This window comes from Cottoperca gobio, chromosome 6, assembly GCF_900634415.1.
Source record: "Cottoperca gobio chromosome 6, fCotGob3.1, whole genome shotgun sequence".
In the NCBI taxonomy this organism is placed as follows: Eukaryota; Metazoa; Chordata; class Actinopteri; order Perciformes; family Bovichtidae; genus Cottoperca; species Cottoperca gobio.
Genome location: NC_041360.1, coordinates 18,527,875 through 18,552,967, shown reverse-complemented (window position 1 = coordinate 18,552,967; position 25,093 = coordinate 18,527,875). Strand labels below are relative to the sequence as shown.

At 41.9% G+C, this 25,093-nt stretch overlaps 3 protein-coding genes across 4 annotated transcripts; 1 reads left to right on the top strand and 2 right to left on the bottom strand.

Moving 5' to 3' along the window:
• Nucleotides 1-128: 128 nt before the first annotated feature.
• On the bottom strand, nt 129-12,136 carry duox (dual oxidase). The gene is given in 34 exon segments (XM_029434364.1): nt 129-458; nt 536-664; nt 1,069-1,224; nt 1,315-1,473; nt 1,574-1,806; nt 1,929-2,082; nt 2,192-2,319; nt 2,419-2,468; nt 2,555-2,654; nt 2,757-2,910; nt 2,912-2,988; nt 3,109-3,287; nt 3,654-3,695; nt 3,870-3,939; nt 4,034-4,209; nt 4,297-4,390; nt 4,608-4,833; nt 5,083-5,271; nt 5,596-5,795; nt 6,199-6,312; nt 6,433-6,570; nt 6,680-6,798; nt 6,924-7,099; nt 7,188-7,360; nt 7,605-7,707; nt 8,211-8,301; nt 8,470-8,566; nt 8,951-9,014; nt 9,390-9,556; nt 10,747-10,948; nt 11,107-11,294; nt 11,641-11,805; nt 11,891-11,974; nt 12,070-12,136. Coding segments are annotated over 34 exon segments (4,587 nt in total). The 3' UTR covers nt 129-335.
• A 965-nt stretch (nt 12,137-13,101) lies between these two features.
• Nucleotides 13,102-15,032, top strand: duox2 (dual oxidase 2). Its single transcript, XM_029433372.1, has 7 exons — nt 13,102-13,248; nt 13,361-13,418; nt 13,513-13,647; nt 13,859-14,066; nt 14,172-14,386; nt 14,486-14,676; nt 15,021-15,032. The coding sequence occupies exons 1-7, from the start codon at nt 13,102-13,104 to the stop codon at nt 15,030-15,032; spliced, it is 966 nt and encodes a 321-aa protein (XP_029289232.1).
• Nucleotides 15,033-15,605: 573 nt separating this feature from the next.
• On the bottom strand, nt 15,606-25,090 carry apba2a (amyloid beta (A4) precursor protein-binding, family A, member 2a). 2 transcript variants are annotated; one of them, XM_029434143.1, is made up of 13 exons: nt 24,942-25,090; nt 24,490-24,601; nt 20,873-22,124; nt 20,524-20,628; nt 20,341-20,380; nt 20,106-20,251; nt 19,430-19,516; nt 19,153-19,338; nt 18,796-18,975; nt 18,432-18,644; nt 17,993-18,112; nt 17,708-17,848; nt 15,606-16,412 (listed from the first exon to the last, which is right to left on the bottom strand). In XM_029434143.1, the coding sequence occupies exons 3-13, from the start codon at nt 22,091-22,093 to the stop codon at nt 16,341-16,343; spliced, it is 2,511 nt and encodes an 836-aa protein (XP_029290003.1). In that variant the 5' UTR covers nt 22,094-22,124; nt 24,490-24,601; nt 24,942-25,090; the 3' UTR covers nt 15,606-16,340. The 2 variants fall into 2 exon arrangements, with proteins under 2 accessions (XP_029290003.1, XP_029290002.1); XM_029434142.1 differs by lacking the exon at nt 24,942-25,090 and having other exon boundaries at nt 24,490-24,625.
• Between the last annotated feature and the right edge of the window lie 3 nt (nt 25,091-25,093).

Here is a 25,093-nt window from a genome sequence, read left to right as displayed (position 1 = left end):
CCGAGTCAAACAGAAAATAAAAACTCACATGATGCTTGATGATTACAAATTATTTAACATAACTTGTGAATAAAATCCTGTATTTTTATGAGAAATAATAAAATGTAATGTTTCATCATTGACTGATTGAAATGATTGTAACAACAATAGGCATGATTAGAGAATAAAGATGTACAGAAGAACATTTAATCAGCCGGAAAAATATATAACATAACATCAAAACTTCCTACATCGTCTCTGTGATTCTGTTATTATCTGCTGCAGTAACTCATATTCGTCAGTGGAAAGTGGCTCATAGTTCCTTGTAACCATGTATTCCCTTGCTGAGGGACAAGTCAGAAGTTCTCATAGTGATGTATAAAGTGTGCCTGATCCCTCTTGTTCATCTGCTGGCAGGCTTTCTCCACGTTCTTAGTTAATCCAGGTGGTCCACAGCTGAAAACACCAATTTTCCCCACCTACAGAAAATAATAACGGTGTATTGAGCAATGTTTCAGACAAACACGAGGTAGATGAAGATGGATGAAGGACTGACCTCGGGATGAACTTCCTGCAGTGAGCTGAGAAAGGACACCAGGGGCGGCCGGCCAAAGTGGGTGACGGACCGCAGGCCGGTGAAGAGACTGCGGTTCCACACCTTCTGAAAGTGGCGCTCACACACATACTGTGCACACACAGACAAGGGTAAGGGATCATTCGTGGACTTCATGATTATTTCATTTCATTCGTCTATTACGCCATTCTACGGTCTGTTATTTGTGAATAGAAGACCACTGCTATATACGCAGTTCTAATTATAGACTCCGGAGGAGGTTATTATCATGTTTAAATCAATAAAATCCTTTTTAAATCAATATTTTGTGTTAAATTATTGATTAATTTAGTAAGTAGCCGGGTGATAAGCAGGATAATGTGCAGCAAGCGGGTCAATTACTCGTCTTAGCTTAGCTTAGTGTAAAGATAGCTAGCCTGGTTCTGTCTAAAGGTAACAAAATCCTTCCTACCATCAACTCTAAAACTTAGAAATTAGCATTTTCTACACTTGGAAAAGGCGACTGCAGATCTCACCAGCATGGTGGTGCGGAGGTCGAACTTTTCGGCCACCTGAGTGATGTAAGTGTGGATTGAGATCAGCTCCTGGGTGTCCATCTCCTCCACCTCCCTGATGATGTCAGACACCCACTCAAACTGACGCTGTGTTCGTGTCACCCAGATGAAGTACACCTTCAAATAATCAGTGAACGTTAGAGAGATATACAATATATACAATGCTGCAGGGAGCTGAATGGTAGGTTGTTTGAATTTAAGAAGCACCTTTTTACACAGAATCTTCGACTTCATGGAGGACTTGAACACCAGGTCTTTTAGGATGGAGGTGAATGGGGTGACTCCAATTCCTCCTCCCACCAGAACAGACACCTCAAAGTCAATCCACTCCTGATGGCCCTCACCAAACGGCCCATCCAAGTACAGCTTAGGACGAAATGAAATATGAATGTCGGGGTCATGAAAAGACAAAGAATGGAGAAGCAGATGAAATTGTTTACACACGCAAAACAATGCTTCAACCTGCCTTTGGATAGGCTCCGATCTCGAGCAGGCTTTCATCGGTGTAGAGGTCTCGGAGCTGGCTGGTCCAGGGCCCCACAGCTCGGATGTGCAGGCTCAGGGTCTCTTCGTGCGGGGCTGACGTCAGTGTGAATGGGTGGTACTCATCTGTGCCCAACATCAGACACGCAATACGAACCCACTGGCCTGAACGGTACACAAAGCCCTGTGGTCGCTTGAACTCCAGATGTGTCACACCTGCAGGTAAGATTACGTGATGTCAGCGAAGATGATGTAAAAGTGCAATTTAGTTAGTTAGTCAAGAAGAGATAGAGATTAGACATCAATTAGACATTTTAAAGATTTTCATGAAGGGTCACCTGAAGGCAACAGCTCAGCTCTCACTACCGGGATCTCCACATTCTTCCTGTTCAAGCTGATCAGTTTGTCCAGCAGGAAGAGCAGTGCAGGTGGAATTAAGTAGATATAGAAACGCGGCTCTTGGAGCAGGGCGAAACTGCCATGAATAACTGTCTGTTGACAAAGCAAGCACCACACATTTCTTAAAAAGGGCCTCTCAGCATGAAAGCCACCTGACTGCAGAGTGCATTTAGGGGGATTTTAAAGTCCGAAAAGTACTTACTAGAATGTACACGACAATGTAGAGGTAATGTGTGATCCAAAATCCACGAAAGCTGATGCGACGGAAATAGTGTGAGGCAAAAACATACATAAATGCAAAAGTCAAAAGAAGCAGGACACCAGTCATTCCTAGGAAAAGGGCAAAGACAAGCACAAAATAATAATTAGAGCATTGTATAACAAGCACTCCGGGAACCTCTAAAGGTTTCAAATCAGTTTCCTAAATACCTGGAACAGTTTGAAAGAACCACCATGACCACTTCAGAGGAAGTTCAGACCTAAAATAAAAACACATTGTAAATCAGCGAACATGACTCTTCACAAAGCTTACGAACACCTGCTAAAGTCACATTTCAAACATTACCCGTTATTGGGTAAGACTTTGGGGAACAGACAAGACAGGATGCTGAGGTCGCTGATGGAGAAGATGTAGATGTTGACCACATGGCCCAAAGTATGAACAACTACAGTCAGAATAGAAATAGGAGTGAGCCCACACAAATACAACGTAAACAGGTGAAGACATCAGACATCATCTCTGCTATCGTCTATTCCGGCCTGTCAACCTGAAAGGAGGATGGCAGTCATGGCCATGAAGCGATGGAAATCGATGGCGGCGTCGAAGGGGATGTATCGGTTGAGGAATGTCTCTCGGCACAGTGTGATGAGGTTGCGACACACAGTGAGCAGCATGTAGGGAAACAGGAAGGAGATGGAGGCAGGCTGAGCCACGGGAGACGACGATGCCCACCACAGAAGTCTCGGGGATACCCGTCGCATCGGACTGCAAAGCGTAGTCTGAAAACAATGTTTTTAATCAGTTCGGAAAAGGCCCACGCTGCCCGGTAATGCATGATGCTGAAGCTAAAGATGAATAACACGTGAACATAGTGAGGAAGCTGAACGGTTTCAACTCACAGTAACATCTTTCAAGTGCCACGCCAGCCGTGATGCCGTACACGACGGTGAAGCAGACGATGTGACGGCGATAATTCTCAATGAAGCGTTTGAAGTGCTGGATCTTTTGCTGGATTGGGTTCCTTATGTACTGCTCACGCTTGGGCTTCACATAGACATTTGGGGTGTTGACAGATAACCTGAAAATATTCAAATCCATTAGATCGTTTTTCTTTGTTCTTCAGAGGGAGGTGTGATACTAAAGGCTTTGTCGGTGGAGGGATTTGAAAGCAGTTGCATCATATGTGCAACTTCAAAAATAAAACATTTTGGTAAACCTTAAGCTGCTGAGGTTTTCTACACACCCTCAATACATAAATACTAGAAATAAATCTGCAACATAAAGAGGTATTTTCGTCATTTTAAACTAGGGGATAGTTTTCAGTAAATACTGAATCAGAACTACTGATGTGTGCAACTTCTCTACGGTGAATTTGAGACATCCTATCTTTCTTATCCTTCAGAAAGCCATTTACAGGAGCAGAACAAGCCAAAAATAAACAAACTTTTTCCGTCTGCGTAACTCCGATCCATCTGTCTTGTTGCTGCTGCAAACAAAAAATAAACAACATTGTAAGCTGGGACACAACGGTCACAAGGGAGACATAAATGAAATGAGTAAGTGACAAAGCTACAGTGGATCATTGTTTTTATCCATAGTGACAAGCAACACATTTGCGATCTGGATGAGTGATTACAGCCTGTGTGTCCTGTTCGCTGACCTGTTTCCTGGACAGATGAAGGACACTCTCTGGTCTCGACTCAGCCGCTTTTTCCCCTGTTTCTCCATCCCTGCACACACAGAAGACACATTAATTTCATCAGACAAGGTCAGAGAAATGAGGATTAATAAAAAAAGATGTTCTTAGACTAAACTTTATCCAACCTTTGACATTGAGTTGGGCGAATTGCAGCTCCTTCTCGTGGTCCCTGAGGAGGAAATGGAAGTCCTGCCATGAGATTTTTTCCTTGTCATCAAAGCCTGCGGCCTGCATCATGGACTTGATGCCGTCTTCTGCCTGGCTCTTTGACAGAGCACCGTTGGAGATTTCAATGAATGACCTGCAGCACATCAAAAGGACGAAGATAAACCATCAGACAGGAAAAAAGACTTGATGCAGTAAAAGAAAAAAGAAAAATCGATCAAACCTGAGCATCCTGGCGAATTCTTCTTTCGATAAGAAACCAGTTCCACCAATGTCGTTCATGGAGAACATCAGTTTGGATTTTTCCTCAGAAGACCCTAGTTAAATACAAACATCACCAATGACATAATGTAGGACGAGACTGTTTACTGTTCATGACATCAACCTTTTTATCAGACATGCTATTCATCTATTGCTCACTCCTATCTGAAATCCTCCAACTGCAGCATTTTGAGTTTGACATTATATGCAGTGCTTGGATGACAGCACACCTATAAAGAAAAAGCTGCAGCATTTTGGAGTCATGCAGTTTACCTTTCATAAAGATCACCATCACATCAAGAAACTCTTGGAAGGAGAGGTAACCGTTTCCATCTTTATCGGCGAGTGTGAACATGGAGTCTACAAATAAGGAGTCGGACTTGAGGCCCAGTGCATCGGCAAACTCAGACGCTGTCAGCTCGCACTCGAGGACCTCTCTGGCTTTTTTGCGGGAAACGCCACTCATGTCGCCAGCGTCACGCTTCTCTATCTCCAAGACCTGTGCACGAGAGGGACAGATCATTATATGTCACCATAGTGTCATTAGTAATATCACCGACGTTAACTGAGGTTACTGTATATCCATCACAGATGAGGTCACCGTCAAGACCAACAATTAGTTCTTTTGGCTGGAGGTCAGACCTAATTTGACCTCAAACAAGGATTGACGACATTTTGAGGCCGAGCTTAAAGCTGCTGCCACTGTAACAGAGCGGAGATGAGGTAAACACCCCGAGGCTGACGGTACCTTAGAGAAAGCGTGTCGAATGAAAGTTTCCACAATCTGAGCCCTCTGCTCTTTGGTTAAAGCCTCCTTCAGCAGTGCCCTCTCCCTCATCTCCTTCACTCTAATCTCCTGCCTGAAGTCTGTCATCTCCGGGCGCCGCAGATGCTTGACAAATGATGCGCGTTTGCTCTCGTCATCAAAAAACAGCACCTGGATGAGCAGACAGGAGAAGAAAAACAGGACTGGGGTCAGATAAAAGTGATTTAGACCACGTACATCTGCAGAATCCTGCTTGCATCAACGATTGGATGAGGTGAAAAATAAGAGTAGAAGCATCTTTACTGCAAAAGTGAGAAAGCTGGATGTGCTTAAAGGGCAAGAAATCTTAAATGTGAACACATAATTTGGTTGTTTATGCTTACACAAGATACTGCATCAGCAACATTTTTAAAAAACACTTTCGTCCTACAGTTTGAATCAGACTGCAGCTGCTTCAGATCAAAACCCTGAAGGTGAAAACCATGCCCTGCTCACCAGGTCGTACTCTTTTGACACTTTGAGCAGCAGAGCTTTATGGTGCCGGTCATTGGAGAGAAGGACGTCTAGGTAGTCCTGGTTGGCCAGGTTGAGGCAGCGGTGAGCGGCTCCAGATCTGTCAAAGACCTGCAGCTTCGTCTTCTTGACCTCCACGCTGACGGGATGCAGAGGTTTTTTATGGCCCTGCCACTCGTAGGCTGGAGAACAAAAGCAGAATGAGACGAGGTCCAGGATGATGATGAGGACAGGATGTTAAATGACAGGAACACTGGCACCTGTAAATAACTGATTGTCAGCTGAGTTCAGTTTGTGGAGTGTTTATAAGTTGGGTTTTGTAGCTGACATAATATAAATCATGAAAGGTCATTACCACTTAAATCCATATAATCAGCTGAGTTTTACGATTGTGTTGATACTTATGTGACATACATAATGGCTGCTGCGGGCCAGCGCAGCAGTAAATCACAGCTGCTGATAGTCAGCTAATGTTTATTAATAATGGAGATTGAGTCAGTTGTAAAACCGTACTTATAGAAATGATGTTTTTTACTAATATTGGACAGTATTAGAAGGTTTCTTTCAATAACACAGATTTCGTACCAGTGATTCCCACAGCTGGCTTCTCTGTTTTGTCACCAGCTTTACTTCTTCTCTGGAACTTTCTGTACCTGTACTTGCGGAGATACGCCACCATACAGGCCACCAGAAAACTGACTGTGAAAGTAAAAATAATCAAAACTGATTAGCAGTTTCACAACAAAACTGCTGATGAGTGAAATCAGTATTATTGCTGAGCGAGAAGAGAAGAGATGGATTTGTGAGTGTGATACTGACCAACAGGAAAGAGGAACAGAACAACGATGAATATCCCAAAGCCAGCTTTGCTGCCGTCAAAGTAATTAAGTTTGGTCGCATTAGTGCAGGGATGGAGCATCGAAGCATTCAGCTGTGTGGGCTGAGGACAAGGGTCACCTAAGGCAACAGAGACCTTTTTTTTAAACCATGCTTTAAATGTTATATTACTGAGTCAGAACACAATCCTTGTTTGTTAGTGAATCAAATTTAAAATACACATTTTTACCATCCTTCCAGAAGAACACATCCTTTTGTATATCAGTGGCTTCTGCACTTGTGACTGCGATAAGGACGTCATGAAAGGTCACATTGCGGATCATCTGAATCTCCTCATCCGTGAACAAACTGGAAAACACCCCCAAAAAACACAACTGTAGTAGGATGATTGGCATATGAGTTCATGCAATACTGTAGGATCAGATACTATGACAGCTATTTCTATTTTGAGAGTCCTTCAGAGAGGAGCTTACACATTCAGTTTGTTCTCGAACCAGAAGCGGTCTCCGTTTCTGATGCGTTCAAACTGGTCCAAGATTATGGCGGAGAAAACTGGACCCGGACCATCGAGAGACTCCAGCAGTCCTCCAGGGAAGAGCTCCAGTTTTGAGATGTCTCTGCTGTACAGCTCTGCAACATCCTGGAGCAGCTGGTGGACACAAGAACACACTTTAATCCACAGAATAGCTGTTAAACCTGTTATGCAGTTTGATCATTCTTTGTTTTAAGACTTTCACCTGTGGGTTGGTGCTGTTGAGCTCAGGATTGATGTCTTCAAATGTCTTGACAGGAGGCAGATCCAGAGCTTTTCTGACCTCAGTGTAACTGCGCAGGCCATAGTCTCTTCCTCTTTGCAAGGTCATGGCCACCAGATCTGACCGTGTGAACCTTAGCGGCCCGTACATGAAGTCTGTCAGGGTGCAAATTTAGATCAGAGCTTAGGATATTATTCTCTAACTTGAATATCTGTTAATGAACGATATGTAGAGTGATTTTATTGTACATTTCTATTTTATATTTAGGATTTCTTGACTTTTGTGCTACTTGTATTTTCTGCGCCAAAACAAAAATAAGGTCATATTCTTTGTATGTGTATTTGGCAATTTGCCTGTTTCTGATCCTGATACATGCAGTGAATAAGAATGACTAAACACCTCTCAGGTCCTCCACAACAATGTTGTCTTCTCTCTCTGCAATCTGGGAAGCCATGCCCATGAGCAGGTTGTCCAAGTCCTGGCTCGTCTTCACATTGTCTCGCTGGAAACAAAATGACAAAAGCATTCATATATAATATACCGCTCACAACATATAATATATCTCCTCTCTCTAACAGGTCAAGGTGGCCTTTCAAAATACACAAACTTATTTTAGTCTTATTGCTCGCTCTATCCTCTATCCATAATATTCATTAGGCAAAACTAATTATAGAATTTAACACAAAACTGAGCATTTATCAACAAGAAACTACAGAAATACATGTAAAGGGATTTGTAATTAAAAACACTGGCAAAACATTTCTACAAACAGCTCATCTGTTCTCCCTCTGTTCCTTTCCACTGTCCCTCGTAAATAAATAATTGTACTAAATGTGACTTCATCGCCTGCTCTCCTTTAAAAAACTGTGAGTAAGCTGTGTGAGTGGTGGAGAGAGGTTTCATGGTGTTTAAAAACATTAAGGGTTTAAATGAGTGCACAAGTCAATTAATGTAAAATTCTTCCATGCACTCTAAAGAAAATGCAGAAAAATGACCACGATATACCTGACGTTTCCAAAAGCTGTTACAAAGACGTATTGCTGGTGATAAGCTGCCATCTACGTTGACAATCTTCTGGAAATGGCAGGTTCTGTTTCTGAAGGAAAGAGGACAGCCGATGCGGTGGGTTTTATAACCAATAGTAATAACATACTGTATTTTAGATAGGGTCTGACATTTTTTTACAGCATCACATTGCCAATATCACACTCAACTAAAGGCCACTGAACATAGTGAGCTTCGATTTGCCAGGAGAAAGAAGTACCTCATGTAAACACCAGGTGGGGCCATAGTGATGCCAAATCGTATTGCAGCAGCCTGGAACTCAGGAGAGATCCCCGGATCAATAAACTTCTGGTAACCTGTTTACAGGTGATTCAGAACATAACACAAAACAATAGAAGAAGAACAAAATCACTTAAAAAAGCTATATTGGAAACAATCCTCATGCATGCAAACAACCTACACCATTATCCAAATGTTCAACGTGAGGCAACAAAAGCAGTGTAGATATGAAAATGGAGAGTGATTAAGGGGATGGGCTCGTCTGACTATTGTCCCATTACCTTTCTTCTGCTGCGTGTGCTTATTCAGCAGAAGAAGGGGACTAAGAGTAAAGCTTTGCTGACGGAGCACATATTTGTCAACCACCAACAACGATAGCGCACCTCACCAAGGCTTGTGGTCACCAGTGCATTACCTGTTCCCCTCCACTTGTACGCACACACACTCTGGCTGAGTCTTACCTGGATAAGGAGGAAGCTTTTTGTCTCCAAGATATCCAGGCAGCCATTCGTAAAGAGCAATATTCTGTGTGGAAAGATAGGAGGGATAACATGTTTGTATGGAGTTTGATGATAATATATCCAACACTTCTTTAGATATAGTTTCTTTATATATAAAATGTGTTTTATACAATTGTTAATTGTTATTTTTGATTTGTTATGACCACAAATATTATACATATTGAGAAGTAACGTGTGTAATGCTGTTCAGGACAGTTTTTGCAGAGGACCAACTTGACTAATCAAACAAGAGATGATGTGTTAGCCCTTAAACTAAAACCATCAATTTCATCCATAAAATCACGACCACCTGGCGTTGATGCAACCTCGCTCTCTGCAGAGTGCAAATTAAATCTGCAGCTGAGTAGCGAGAGGATTACATGGAGACTTTTCCTTCTACCTGGAAGGTGGCCACAACGGTCTTCCTGGCGTTTTGAAACAGCTTTTCGTCTGACCACTCTGGGTGTTCCTCATGCAGTTTGGAGGCTACATAATTGTGGTAGCGAAACCAGATAATCCCCTCTGCTGCCGTGAACGTGTTCTCATTGGCCCAGGCATTTCCCAACTCTGGACACAGAAGATGACACAAATTATAACGGAATTCTGCTCATGTGAATTAACATCACTGTAGCTACAACACAACAAACACACAACAGGCTGTACATGTCACATGTTTTTATACAGAGTGCTATAGAAGACTTTTTTGCTATAGTGGTGGAGTGGTGCACTCCCACGAAGAGCTCAAACCGCTAATGTAATGATAATTTGGCTGTTTGTTTTTAAGGATGTGGCAACAGAGCGGTGACAACAGCAGAAGATCCTCCGCCTCCGCCCCAGATAATTACTACACACCTTTAACAACACTAGCAACAAAACACTGGTTTCATGACACCTGCACGGCTCCTCTATGCTATTCAGAGAGAGATTTACTGTGGTGAGTGTGACAAGCCATTAACACAATAATTAAAGAGTCATAACCGACGTCAGACAGGGCCTCTTTTGACTAAGCCTCACAGGCTGCAACCCCAATCAAAGCAGACCTAGGTGAAATAATATTTGCAAGAACTTCTTGCAGTATCGATTGGGTGGTACTATTACCACATACAGTTCCGATAGAGATTATTTAAAGGTGTAGTAGTAGTAGTAGTAGTAGTAGTAGTAGTAGTAGTAGTAGTAGTAGTAGTAGTAGTAGTAGTAGTAGTAGTAGTTCAGACAAACACACACAAAAAACATATTTAATCTTATCTTGAGTCAAATCCAGATGCATCCAGATAGTTTTAGAGAGATTTGCTGAGGTTTGAAGATCTATTGTGTGCAAGTTCACCTACTATGGGAAAGTAATAATGACCTCCTTTCACTGAAGAATACTGTTTTAAGGTGAAGAACATTTTCACTTGCAGATCTGTGGATTATTGTGAACTTGGAAAGAGACTTTGCTGTTGAGTTTGAGGGCTTAAAAGGCCATAAATTAAATGTCACTGATCTCCACAGTTTTGCGTTCAGCTCCAGCCAAAAATGTCTTCAATAAATCACACTTAACTATATTGTTGGATGAACTGCACTCCAGGTACGGAGGAAATTAAGTTTGAATGTGCTCTTGAGTAAATCAATGACAAGCTGTCAGTTTAGTGCATTGTTCTGCAACTATCAGCTGCCCTGATGTATTTATAAAATGCCCCTGATGTCTGCTAACTCTAGACAATAAAATTAATTATTTACAGTGTTTCAGGTCAGATATGAAGTATAAAATGTCTCACCATAAAGGCCATTGGGTCCCTGATCCCCTGTAGAGGGGTCAGCGGCGCTCCACATGAGACTGCGTCCTGTCGCCTGATAGGGCATGTTCCACTCAGAGCCTGAAGTCAAGAGCCCTCCAGAGAAGCTTCTCAGGGAGTCGGACCAGGACGTGGAGGGGCCGTAGATGGAGCTGCCATCTATCCACGCTGTTACCAAGTTCACCTGTATGTGTTGCATTTGCTTTACTGAACTTATTGCACTTCAGAATAAAGGTAAATGTAGGGTAACATAATATAAAGTGCCGTCCAGAACTGTGCTTACTGTTCACGTTTACTTACTGTCTTTGGAGGCTAAACTAAGATGTTATTTCATATTGATACCTGTATGCGAGGGTTACTGGGACTCTGGCCGGACTCTTTGTCCCACAGTCCTCTCTGGAAGGGCAGCCGGACTTTTCCGGTGGAAGTGGGGTCAAAGACAGGGTCACCTTTTGGGACTGGGATGTTCATGAACTCAGGTGGACACCCGGGAGTTCTTAAGTTGAACATTTCAAAAGAAACATGATAACCTAAGAAATACAAATAAAAATAAAAGCCATTACGACAAAAAAAACATTTATCTGGATCTGAATGTCCAGATGAATATCTCAACATATTGGTTTAGTATCAGCCAATATCATCCTTAATTTTTTATATGCATTTCTAAAATCTTATGTCTTATGACTTTTATATAAGCAACATTGAAAGCATCACTTTACAATCTTGCACCTGCATTTCGGTAAGATATGGATTGTAAATATTATGGCGCCATATTGGTCGATCCATCAAAAGTTCAGTTTGTATCTCAAAGTTGCCCTCTGGTTTAATCATTTTTGATAGTGGACTTAAATGCAACAACATGCATGATATATTTACCAAAGAACAGAGAGAGCACGGTCTGGTTGCGTGTTGAGGGCAGACCGGAGGGTCCCTCGGTTAGCAGGCTGCTCAATCTGCGGGGGTTTGGCAGCAGCGGCTCATGGACAGGTTGGTAGACTCCGTCCCAGTAATGCGCGGGCACGAGACGCACAAGGTGAGAACCTGCGGAAACACAGTGAAGTGACCCAGGTGTGCTGACAGGCTGTGGGCTGCTGCTGCTGCCCGATTAGGCAACACTGTAACTTACCGACAGCTCCGCGTCTGGGATTTCCCAAACTGTTGTACCAGCCGTCAAAGCGAGGAACCTCCCAGTTTTTTTCACAGCGTGAATCTATTCAGGATATGTCGATTTTAAACAATTATTTTTTGGTCAATTCAGTTGTGTTAAGTGACTCTGAATATGAAGTACACATGTTGTCTACTTACGTTCACTGACTAAGAGCACCAAGCCAACCGCTGCGCAGATACTCCAAACCCGTTTACGCAAATCCATTGATGCGAGAGATGCTCAGCTCAGTCTGCAGCCAAGAGGAGTGAAGGACTTCTGAAAAGTGAAGACAAGGAGAAGGTAACATTTTATTTCATATTTCTGTTAGATTGCCATGAAAGATACATTATTGGTTTAGAAATAGATGATAAATACAAGGCAGAAAGTCTCATTCTACAGCCTTTTGTCTGCTTAAACAAACACCAAAACTTTACTAAACTTCAACTCTGTTACTTTTAGTCCGTCCAAATATATCACTTTGTCTTTAGTAGGAGAAGATTAAATAATTGGGTCTTACCTTGTGTTGAGGCTGAAATGTAGTGAAGAAGTAGTGCAGGAGCACAGGTGAGGGATGGTGCAATACTATAGCCAAAATGTGTTGCACAGCTTATCACAAACTGCATGTGACCTGTGTTGCCCAAATGGGAATGGTCATTACTTCTGGACCACTCCTCTTCTCCACAGCATTCCAGTCAATGCATCCTCCTCCTCAGTGACACAAAGGGGACCGGCGCTATAAAAGAAGTGTATGTTCCCTCAACATTCACACTTCACTCTCTTCTTCCTCTTCGGTCCTCGTCTTTAAACTTTGGGGTAAGAAAGATATTCTGGATTTTCTTTGTTTGGTTTTGTTTGAAACTTTTCTTGACATTAAAATCAAGAGCATATATTTTACATTACACTGACTGAAGTGGACAAGTGGATGTATGGAATTGCAAGCCTGTGTGCATTTTACAGATGCATTCCTTTTTGCAGTATAGATACGCAGTGCCCGGGAACTTTAGACGATATTACACGAGTCAGACATATTTATGCTTAATCATGTGGCACGTTGCAATTGTAATGTCCCATCCCTTATCTACTGTAAGGAACAAGAGGTGCTTGTCTCTCTGCATCTGGAAGAACACTGAGAACCCTGCCACTAACACTGTCTACTCTGTTACACTTTCTAGTCTCAGCTAAGAGCTAAGATGACTTTCTACGATGACATTTACCCATTCTACCCTCTACAAAGGAGCTCCTTCCTCTTCAGTGGCCGCTTGCTCACCATTATTCTAGTCTTCCTTGTGCTAGCAGTCAGTCTCCTTCTCATTCTACCCGGGATACGAGGGAAGTCGGTGAGTGCAAAGCAACAGATAAACTATTACTCACTGCAAAAACCTCAGAATGTCTCCTTCTGCCACCTTTGCTATGCACTGGAAATCATTTTGACCCTGTTCTTTGTCACAGAGGCTGTTCTGGATGTTTCGAATAATCATTAGCTTGTTCATAGGCGTGGTGATAGTAGGTGAGTTTTGTATTCTTGTCTTTGTTGTTGAATAAATCACAAGTTTTCTTTTCCCTGCCAACATTCCTCACCTTTGTGTCGTTTTTATCTGCAGCGCTCAACTTTACCGACGACTGGGCTGAGGCCAGAGTGACCACAAATGCCACCTACAAGTCTTTCAGCAACGCCGTGATTAATGCTGACATCGGCTTGCATGTTGGACTGTACGGCATTAACGTGACACTAAAGGGTGAGTCACTGTTGCTGCTGTTGTGTGCAGATGTATGTATATTACCCTCATACACTGGCAGCTTTAATGCTCTGAACAACTAAGATCTTTCATCAAGATGTTCGCTCAATCGTCTGATAACATATTCCTGCAAGTCATAAAAACTACAACCCTATTTTGTGGGATATGTGTATTTTATGTGTCATAAATGTGCTCCTTTTCTCTCTCTCAGGGAATCCCGTTGTACAGTTCAATGAGACCATTGACTACAATGAGATGTTCAGCTGGCATGACACTATTGAAGAAGAGTATGAGGAAGCTCTGAAGAAAGGTTTACCCAACCCCATCCTGTACATCGCTGAGAAATTCACCCTGCGAAGCCCATGTGGACTCATCTTTCAATACAGATACTCTGGACAATACGCCTCTGCAACCCTCTGGTAACGATAAATAACTGCTTACAGTTTGACGTTAATGTACTGTCGGTTTCAGCAGATGGTTGTTAAAAGTCGCGGAAATTAAAATGGCTGCACACTTTTACACAGGACGGCGTTTTGCTGCTGGATGCTCACCAATATCCTCTTCTCCATGCCGGTCATGCTGTACGCCGGGTACATGATGCTGGCCACCGCTGCCTTCATCTTCTTCTCCATGGCCTCCTTCTCCACCATCATGAACGTGCCACAGTGTGTTTTCTCCATAGAGTCCGACACCTTTGAAACCAAGTACAGCCATTCATTCTGGCTGGCTCTGGCTACAGGTAACGATAAGAAGCTGCGCATTCATTTCAAATGTGTTGTTCTAGAAAGTGGCACACAGCTGAACGGTGGCGACGTCGACTAACTGAAATGATTTCCAGGTGTACTGTGCACCATCATCGGGATTCTGGTGGTGATGTTGAATTTCCTTATACCAGAGAAGATGAAAGAGGCTTTCAGTGTTGGTGTCGACAGTTATGAAGATGAGGATGTTCCTTATGGGGAGGGCTACCTGAATGCAGTTTTCCTTGATGGAGTGACAATTTCACCGCTGACATCAAAAGTCACAACGGTAAGTTGGCAACGCTTAGAGGGTAATACTTCCTTTTGACAGACCTAGCAATGGTTCAATCATTCATTTACAGGCAGCAACAGTATATTTTTCATTGTCCTTTTATAAATTTGTCGGAAGACTTGACTTTGATATATATTTATTGTTGTAAAATACATCATCAGTTCTGTGACCAATGCAGTATTAATCAGGGATGCAAAATATAAATACAATGAATCACTCTTATTATGGCCACCACAGCATATACGCCCTGAATCCTGAGTGCTGCACTTTTATGTCCACATGACATTGAAGGAAGTTATTTCCACCTCGTTGACTGAGATGATTTTGTTTCTGTGTTTCAGGAACATTTATGAAGCCATCCTGGTTTCCCTCTTGAAGCTTTTACAGCCAATACTTGAAGATATTTTTGCTGAATGTGTTACAGATGGAGTGTCACACCTGTTTTAATGATCTATATGAGCCTGTTAAGTGTTTTGAAATGATTTAACTGTACATAGTTGTATTTGTAAAGTTCATTGTCATGTTGCAATGGTTGTAAGCACAATATATAAAGTTGTATGGGATCCATACACTATGTATATACACTGTTCAAAAAGGATCACAGGTCTGTCATTGTTCAACTATCTGTTTTTCATTTAGACATGAAAGATGAGACAACATAATTTATTGTTTGATGTTGATCACTTTTTGAAAGCCTCTTCGGGCTTGGCCATGGCAACAACCTGTGGTTTCATTAGCGCAGCGTCATTGGTTGAAGCGTCCTTCTTTCCCAGCTTCTGAGATCCAAATAAATGTGAAAACAGGAGAGGAAGAATGAGAATCAAACTGCTTTGATACGAACAATTGATTAATCTCTAATCCAAATGTACTTTACGCCTGTTTGTAAGCACTTTTTTGCCACCTTCATAAAATAAAGACAACAAACATTCATCGGTGAGATTGTATTCTTAGTGTGTTATTACATTACATTCATTCAGTAATGTATATTTTGATACGTTCTTGTACTGTACGCTCTGGTAAAGGTAATGATCACCCATATTGTATTTCTTTGAAAAGTAGGTGTGTCTTTGGCCTTCAGCATCACCATAATACACATAGCGTAGTGCTTTTGTACAGCATATCATTATCTTATTTTAATACTTACTGTAATAGATTATCATGTCAGATTGAGAATGAATCCCTGGTCAGTAATTCATCATAACAACATGCATATACTGTAGGAGTAATATGGCCTTTCCAACCAAGTCCTTGAGTAATCCAAAGTATTTACAGTAGAAGTACATTTTTAAACTCCATAAACATTATAAAAATGACTAAATAAAAAATAAATGTACTAATTTATCTCTTCATAAGAAAATAATCATGACCTTAAAGCTACTTCTCTTCAACACCAGAAACTCACGTACAGTACTACAGACAGTATTCACATTGTAAGGCCATTATGACAATGTAATTCAAGATAAAACCTGAAAATGAGAACCGGATGTTCTTTACAGCATTGCAACAAGAGGCCGAGAAAATAAAATGATAGAAAAATAAATTCTCCTCGTCCCACTGAGCCACCTGTCCATCATCTGTCCATCATCTGTCCATCATCTGTCCATCGCCTCCACACAGCCAGACATGCAGAACTACAGTGGGCTGATCCATGCAGGGTCTCTCTATATGTAGATGGGGGTCTCCTGTCCCGTCAGCAGTCTGAACATCACAGCAGGCATCGTCTTCATGTTGATCTGGCAGAGAGGCCGAGATGAGAAGAGTGGGGACAATTACACTGTCAACTTAAGAACCCGTTTAGAGAGACACGGTCATAATCACATCACTTGAATCCAGGCCTAATTTACTCCCTTATGTGCCACCAGAATCTCAGAGGAGACCTTGAATCCATTACTGACAAAGAATAAGCTTCTCTGGCTTTAATGGAGACATATTCTGGGGACAATTGGTACAAAAGAACACACAAAAACCTCCCAGCATGTTAACAGCTGGTGAAATGTGAAATCAGTAATGAGGCAGGCCAACAATGGTTGATAAAGAAAACTCACTTGTCCATAAATTAAGCAAATTGTAACGTAATTTATCGTAAACTGTCAACTATAAGAAACAGATGTATTGAAATCTACAAATGAAAAGAATAATTTGACAGCTAAGTCGGTTAGCTTAGTTTAGCAAAAAGACTGGAAACAAGGGCAAACAGCTAGCATGGATCTTTCCAAACGCAACAAAATCCACCTACCAGCACCTCTAAAACTCAGTGATTAACACGTGTCTTACTGATTTAATCTGTTCAAAAACCGAAGCGTAGAAATGAGACATTGTGGTTTTACGAGGGTTTGTGTGCCGGTCTATTTCCTGGCTCAGTAGCCTACAGTAACTTTCTGGGGTCTTGTCGTGACCTTGTTGTTTTGTTTCACACTTTGATTTGTAATAAACAAAAACGAGATATAACATGTTATTAAATTAGCTTTAGAGGTGCGTGGAGGTGGATTTAGTTACATTTGTTACAGAGCCAGCCTAGCTGTTTCCCCACATTTTCAGCATTAATGCTAAACTAAGCTAACTAGCCGCTGGTGGTAGTTTCATATTTACCGTACAAACTTCAGAGTTGTATCGACCTTTTCATCTAACTTTTAGAATAATGTCAAACTGTTCTTTTGAATCACAGTATCCATATTGGGGTAGATATGGATATGCACTTTAATTTGTACATTTGAGCTGAAGAAAAGACATCTGTTTCCTATAGTTGACATTGACACTGGATTTACATATTGCTTAATTTGTGACCAGGCAAGTTTTTTCAAACATCCCTCATCTGCTGCTACACTTGATATTATCAGCATATGCATAATATATGTATATGTATTGATTAAATGCATGCAGTAGTAATGCATGTAACCAAAAGACTGTGACTTGAATCTAAAACTGATCTAAACTGTACGTGTATCTTTAAAAGGCCTGCATGGTACAGTGATTTGTGTGGTGCAGTAATCAGTGAAAATTGCCGTCTTGTGTCATGATGTCTTCTTACCTCACCCACTGAGACAGACAGGGTTTGAACAATCTTCTCATGTGCCATGGCAACAACGCTCTGACCATTTATCTCGATAATTCTGTGTCCAACACGAACACCACCTCGCTCAGCGATGCCACCTCGCATCAGACTGCAGATCTGAAGGTGTGAACAAAGACACTATGTATGAAACTGCATTGGTTATAGCACAACCCTTAGACTGTGAAAACAGCGGCACTCTTCAGAAGCTGCCAGAGCCTCAACCTAAAGTGTCTTGCTTCATACCAACAGGGGATTACTCACAATGCCATTCTGCACACTGAAACCAAGCTGGAACTTGAGATCGGGTCTCTTGATGAGGACAGTGGTGACAGGAGGGCAGCTCACAATACTCAGCTTTACCTTCACCTGGTTCTTCAGACCCTGGACCAAAAGAAACCTCATTATTGTTATAGTAATTTTAAAGTCTGGTGATATTTCTTATTGTCAACAAATTATAGGAAGCAAAACCAAAAATGTATCCTACTAATAAGTATAACCTGAAGCCAAAGATATAACTTATTCCTCCATTAGTGTCTGAATAAACATGATAAACATGGGAGCTGCAGTCTATTTTCATTTCATCCCACATACATTGTCCTGCTAAATACTTACTTGTGAACTTTAGTTGGAGCATTTGCTAAGAACTAAGAAATTGTTTAGTGATTTCCTTAGAAAACCGGAGGTGCCTGATTCTCCGTACCTTGATGATGCCCTGACAAGTGGCGAGTGGCAACCCCACCAGGCTGGTGTCATTGATGGACATAATCTGGTCCCCGACACTGAGTTTTCCAGAGCGAGCTGCAGGGCCGCTGTTCAGCATACTGGCCAGGATGACGGTGGGCAGGATGGAGCCCCACCCAGACTCCACGATCACCACACCGAGGCTCTCCCCTTTCTGCTTCTCCACATGCAGCTGGAACAAAGCATTTCTTAATCATTGTCAAGCACATTTTGAATGTCATATGCCAGATCATAGAAGATTTGTGAGACAGCGATTTATGTTCAGGGAAAATTCATCGGTCATCAGCCACAAATCACCTGCAGCCAAATAAAAAATGTCACACCTCTTTACAGTTGTCTGAGTTTGAGAAATGGACGAGGTCATCGTGGTACATTTCCTGGGAGTTGATGATGTCACTGTATTGTTTCTGGCTCAAGTCAGTCGGGTTGATGCCGTTGGCTCGCAGGAATTCCCTATAGGCCACGCTAAAAGCCTGACCGATGGACTGTGCAATGAGCTGGGCCTGTGGGAAGGGGAGAGTTTGCAGAACTACTCAGTAGAAAGACTATACCAGTTGACAACAGCAAGGAGGTGAGAAAGATCACAATGTTTTAGTGACCACGGAACAAACATCTAAAACAAAACTAAAGTATACACCCAAAACTCTAAATGTATGTGCAGTTAAGCAGCAAACACTCACATCCTCTGACTCAAAGACATAGCAGATCATCCTGTACTGACTCTTCCCTTCGCTGGCAGAGTCCGGAGATTCTGAGAAATCCTCTGATGAGGTCTGAGACATGCGCCTCCGGGCCATCAGAACCACAATGCTGCCAATGTCTGCGATGTAGGAGATGGTCCGCAAGGCACTGTCCATCATTGTCTCCTACATGGAGCAAAGATAATGACAATCAGTACTCATTAAAATAGATTTAACAGAGAAGGGAAGCTGAATCAATGCACACAGAGTTACTTACCTGTGTGTCAGCGTTCAGCACTTTGACAGCTTTGGTGGAGATAAACAAATCCACTTCTGTCATCATTTGAGAGTCTTCGTCTTGGCTCTTTGAAACAAATCACATAATGTTTTAATCAGACGTTTAATATTTCTGTACTTTATCTCACAATGCAGCTCATTTTAAAAAACTAACATAGGCGGGTGAGCAAAAAAAAGCTGCAACAGCTCTACCAGTGTGGTGAAGGAATGACTCTGCAGCATAGCTTACCCTTCACAAATAAGTCAACTGGCAATAACAGGTATATTATACGCTTAAAGATTCAATTAAAATCCAAGTAAAACGCACTTTAGGAGCACAATGCTCAGCCAGTGTACCTTGTTGTTAACCCAGAGACATCAATTTGGATTCTTAAACCTGAAAACACACCGATTTGGGATCAAATCTGTGTTGGTTTGATGGTTAAAGCTTAAAAGGCAACTTGTCTAATGGCAGAAATCCCAGATCCAGATCACCATGAACTTCAATCAATTTCTCCTGGACGCAAGGCCAATCTGTTTGCTCTTTCAAATCTGTTCCCATATTTTTGAGATACAGAAACAGGAAGAGAGCATGCAGCAACCTCTTTAGCAAGTTTAAATATGTATAAACTGAATCAATGGATGTTAACGACTGTCTCAATGAAGTGGCAGATTACCTTGATACGACTGACAGCTTCATGGGCCTGGGACATGCGGACAGACTTGGATGGATTTTTATCAGACAACACCTGAGTGCAGCCAAGGTAGTTAGCAGCAAAGATGATCCCATCAATGAGATCCTCGGGCTCACAGGGACCTGGGACTATGCAGCAAATCAAAAGGCTCTCATTGTAAAACATTGTAATGTTCTGCAATAGATTATGAAATGTAAGAATATTATGAGATAATTACCGTCCTCAAAGCTGGGGAAAGAAGCAGCTTCCTGTGAATTCTTTCAAATAAATTAACATGTCAATAAGTTAGACTTCAACGGTACAACATTTGTAGTATTATGGCTCATATAGTTACAAAAGCATTCTCCAAACAAGCACCACATCTTTGAAACATAATTTTCTGTTGTGTAACAGTGTTCACCTTGGGTGTGTTGCTCTCCTCTGCAGGGAGAGGCTCTGGACACGGAGGCCTCCTCGGCTGCTCGGGCACGTCCTCAGGTATCACAGCTGTGCTTGGTTTTTCTCCCTGTTGTATACAAACATCTGCTATAACTTCAACAAGCCCTTGTTTTATATGTTTCTTATTGTTCTGTGTAGATGATAACCCCATGGGGAAATGGCAAAAAGAAAAAGGACTATTTGTAGCAAAGAATGTAATTAACATCTTGCTTCATTCACTCTGAGGCACAGTGAGGTTAGATTGTGCAGAAACAAACACAAGCCACAGGGGATGAGATCTGACAAAGACCTGCCCTATTTGCATCGGTTACCTGCTGGAGTTTCTCTGGCCGTTTCTGCCTCTCCTCGAGAGGCTCCTTCTGTAGTTCCGGTGTGTGATGAGGAGCCAGGGATGGTTTGATAACCCTGGGTTCACTCTCCTGGCTGTTGGCAGAGGAGGGACTGGGTCTGGGAACAGGAGGAGTCTCTCTACGAGGCGGGGCCTTCTGGGTGTCCGCAGGCGGCTGAGCATGGGAGTGACGAGGTGGTGGAGGAGGATGTTGCTTGCTGGATCCAGACCTAGCTTTGGTCCGCACCGCGGCTTTTTTGCAGTCCTTTGACAAAGTCTTTGGACGCTGTTCTGTGCTGTTGGTCACGCATCCTTTGATCCCAGAAACAACATGCTCCATGTCCTCTCCCGCTGCCCTCCTCCCTTGTCCTTTACTCAGCCTCTCCTTCTCCTTTGAACCCATATGAGACGCCTCACACTTCTTACTGGCTCCTGGGATATTATGGTTTCTTGCTACTGGAGTGTCATCTTCTGTTTCCCTTTCATCACCTCCCTTTCTAATTCTTTCATTCCCATTGTCCTGATAAAGGCTGGTCTTCCTTTGAACTCTGTTTTCTGTCTCCTCTAAATCCTCTATAAATTTGGCCCCGTCCAGCACCTCTTCTATCTCATCTCCATCACTGAAGAAGAACCTGTTCTCCTGGCCCGTTTCCACCTCCCTCTCAGCTTCATCCCCAGCAGTCGGAGCACAATGCGACCTCAAGCGATGGCCCGTCTTGTGAGGCTTAGTGTATGACTGCGATCCCTCACATATTTCTGTGCCATGATGAGGCCTGGGAGTGACCTGGTCAACAGCACTGCTGCTCTCATTAATATTATCGCCTACTGCATGCTTTATATAGCCATCATCCTCGGGAGAGTACTGTTTGTAGAACCTTGTGTCCACAATGCCCTCTTTGTTCAAATGCAGCACCTCATCATAGTCCTGCTCCACATCAGAGCCCACGTTGTCGTACTCAGAGCAGGTGTCCTCCATGTCCTCAGGACTAGGGTCACAACTTATGTAATAGCGGCTTGCAGGGACAGGAGGAGTCAGCTGGTCATTGTTACCATCTTTCAAGGTACACGTTGGTTTCTCAGACGCCTCCTTCACCAAACCTCGCTGCTCTTCTTGGCTCTGTTTAATGAGTCCTGGACCGGGGCACGGTGGGGGGCTGGGAGCCAATATCTTGGTAATGGTTCTTGGCCTTTTTCCATGAACCATAACTGGCCCTATAAGCCCACTACCATCAACCCTGTGAACATTAATAGATAACAACAATTAAATCTTTGTAATGCATTATGCTCTCTGTACATTTCTGTACAGCTGTATATGATCATTTACATTTCTTCACTGAACCAACATACTGTAGAAATCATCTGCCTACAGGTTTTAGCCGTTAAGATTTTTGTGTCAGCAAAACAACCTTTTCCATTGTTTACTTCCCAAGCTATTAAAGAAGAACTCAACAACACATCTCTCAAGCACTTCACACTATACCAAATAACATATGATCAAAGATTTATTTCCACACTAACGCAAACATTTGGAATAAGATTATATCAGAGTAAATATCTCTTTTTCTTTACACTTTAAACAAACACAATCCCTACTTCATGGTCAAACAGCGACTTAACAAGTCATAATAATGTAACTCCATCTATTATTTCCACACCATCTAACACCCACATGCGCCATCTCATTCCTTTTGTCTATGACTGCTGACGTTGTTTTTTATCTGTCATCTTGCTTTGTTGCATCTGCTCTGAGTTTGTCTTGATGTCCTGTAGAACTGGAGACATGCAGCAAACCGTTTTAAGTGAGTCAGACAGCAGCACTTGATGTTTTTCTTATGTAAAATAATTGTTACTTTTTCAACTACCCTCACTTACAAACATATCCCTGACACATTTATATAATGTTGTTACTGTGAGTGCCAGATTTATGATCCATTACTTATGTCCTCTAAGGAAAACCGTTTGTGGAATAGTACATTTTCATATACCTGAACAGAATCTCTGAATGGATGTTTGCCCTGCACTAAGGTACAGAACAACATCCTATATCTATTGGCAAATGAACAGATAACGCTACAGTTCGATATATGAGAAAACAGCTGGTGGAAAAATAAATGTTCTGTCTCTTTTATGATTTTCACAACACTGTTACGCTAAATCAAAGTCATACAGTACTAGCTGAATTTATGATTAGTGGATTAATCGTTGACATAATAGTAATCTGCAACAATTTTACTCGTTTTGTTCAGCAAGAAAATCTTCACAAATGACCACTTTTATGATTCTGTAAGTGTAAATGCAATCACTTTGATACCGTTTCAAAAAGGCACATTTTCACCGGTTATAGGCTCTCAAATTCTTAGTTTCTATGACATTCATTTGAACATATTTGAGTTTTGTTTAGACACAAATAAAGCATTTTAAAGCCGTTACCTTGAGCTCTGGGATAATGTGATGAGCCTGTCAAACTATTTTACGAAGATATTGGCAGATTGACTGATGAATGAAAATATTAGTTAGCTACAGTGTGTACAGTAAAAAATATGTTAAAGAAAATCTATCAATTCAAAATAACAAATAAAATATACAATCAACTTTATATATATTGAGGACCAATATAGTGACTGACTATTTTCTAAATAAGACCTTAGAAATTCCCTGAGTTCATTAAATCTATTTAATCTATTATGATTTAAAACAAAACACAAGCCAAATACTCCCTGAAATGTGATAATGCTGATCTCAGTCTGGTAATAAAGGCGTTATCGCTTAATAGTAGCCTACTGAATGTATCAGAGCGATCACACAGTGGTCTCATACCCGCCCAGTCTAAACATATCAACACCCTCATTTAAACATGAATCATGCAGGCTTGAGGCTGAACTGGGGAAAAACAGTACGATTGCGCTGTTTGGACTCAAGCTTATGGATATGTTTATCACACTAAACACAATAATCAGATAATAACGCAAATGAGATTATGGTATTATGAGTACAAAAACCTAATCCCCCCCCCCCCCCCCCCAGATCACCCTCAATACAGTATAACACGCGGACCTAATCATGACCTCTCCATGGTGCTGAAGGGGTAATTAAAAACAATAAGGTTCATTATAGTCTTGAATGGAGGTTTTTCGCCCTGCCCTTGACGTATTTGTGGTGGTATTTCATAAACCCATTACGATGAACTTTTGCCGCAGCTGCAGGAGTGGTTGTTGTGGTGGCTCTAGTTTCCCCACAAGTGGACGCCGCATTCCCATCTGCTTTAACATCGATAAGATAATCGGATATATGGTTTGCCTGCGCATATAGCACGCAGTGATGGAGCTGACTCACTGCACACACACACACACACACACACACACTCTGCTGATTTCACCACCTGGAAGCAAATATTATCCTGCTTCTGTAATTCACATCGACCTTGATTTGAAGCATCGAGACTGCACCATGCTGCCATCCAGTTTATGGTGCTGATGTTGTACCAGAGGAGCACATCCAGCATTGTCTTCAGCTCTGTTATCGCAAGACGAAGAGGCCTATCTGCATCACTATTACATTTTTCCCCATCCATACACACACACAATCCTACATGCCACTTACCAACATCAGTCCTGTCGGCGGCCCTCCTTGAGAAATGCCCGTGTGCTGATCAGATCAGATTGCTCTCCGGAATGGTGATTTTTGAATAAAAGCCGCACAGCAGCCCAGGAACCTGTGTAGAGAATACACCCCCCCCCCCCATCATCATGTGCTCACTGCTCTGTCCCCCAACAAATTAGACAGTGATAGGCTTAATGAGCACATAGTCAGACATACACCTAAATAAATTACCCATATGATTTGAGTTTAAAACACTTAAATTAGAATTATTTCCTATATATTTAACAGTGCATTGAAAGTGCCATGTAGGATGTAAAAGGGGTGATTCGTATATTGTATATCTTATATTTTGCATTTGACTTTCTGTTTTTATATCAAAAAATATTCTACATCTAATGATTTTTTTTACCTACATCTAACGTTAGAATTATTATTATTTATTAATTTCTTACGTTTAGGTTGTTGAGAAAATATCGATGTAGGTGGGCTCGATTAGTTCACCCTCAAAAGGCTTTCTGTGCTCCGCTGGTTAAGCCTGAGACGCGGGATTGTTATTATCCTGCAGCGCTACTCTTCTACCGGTATGTTAGCTTATGTTTTAAAT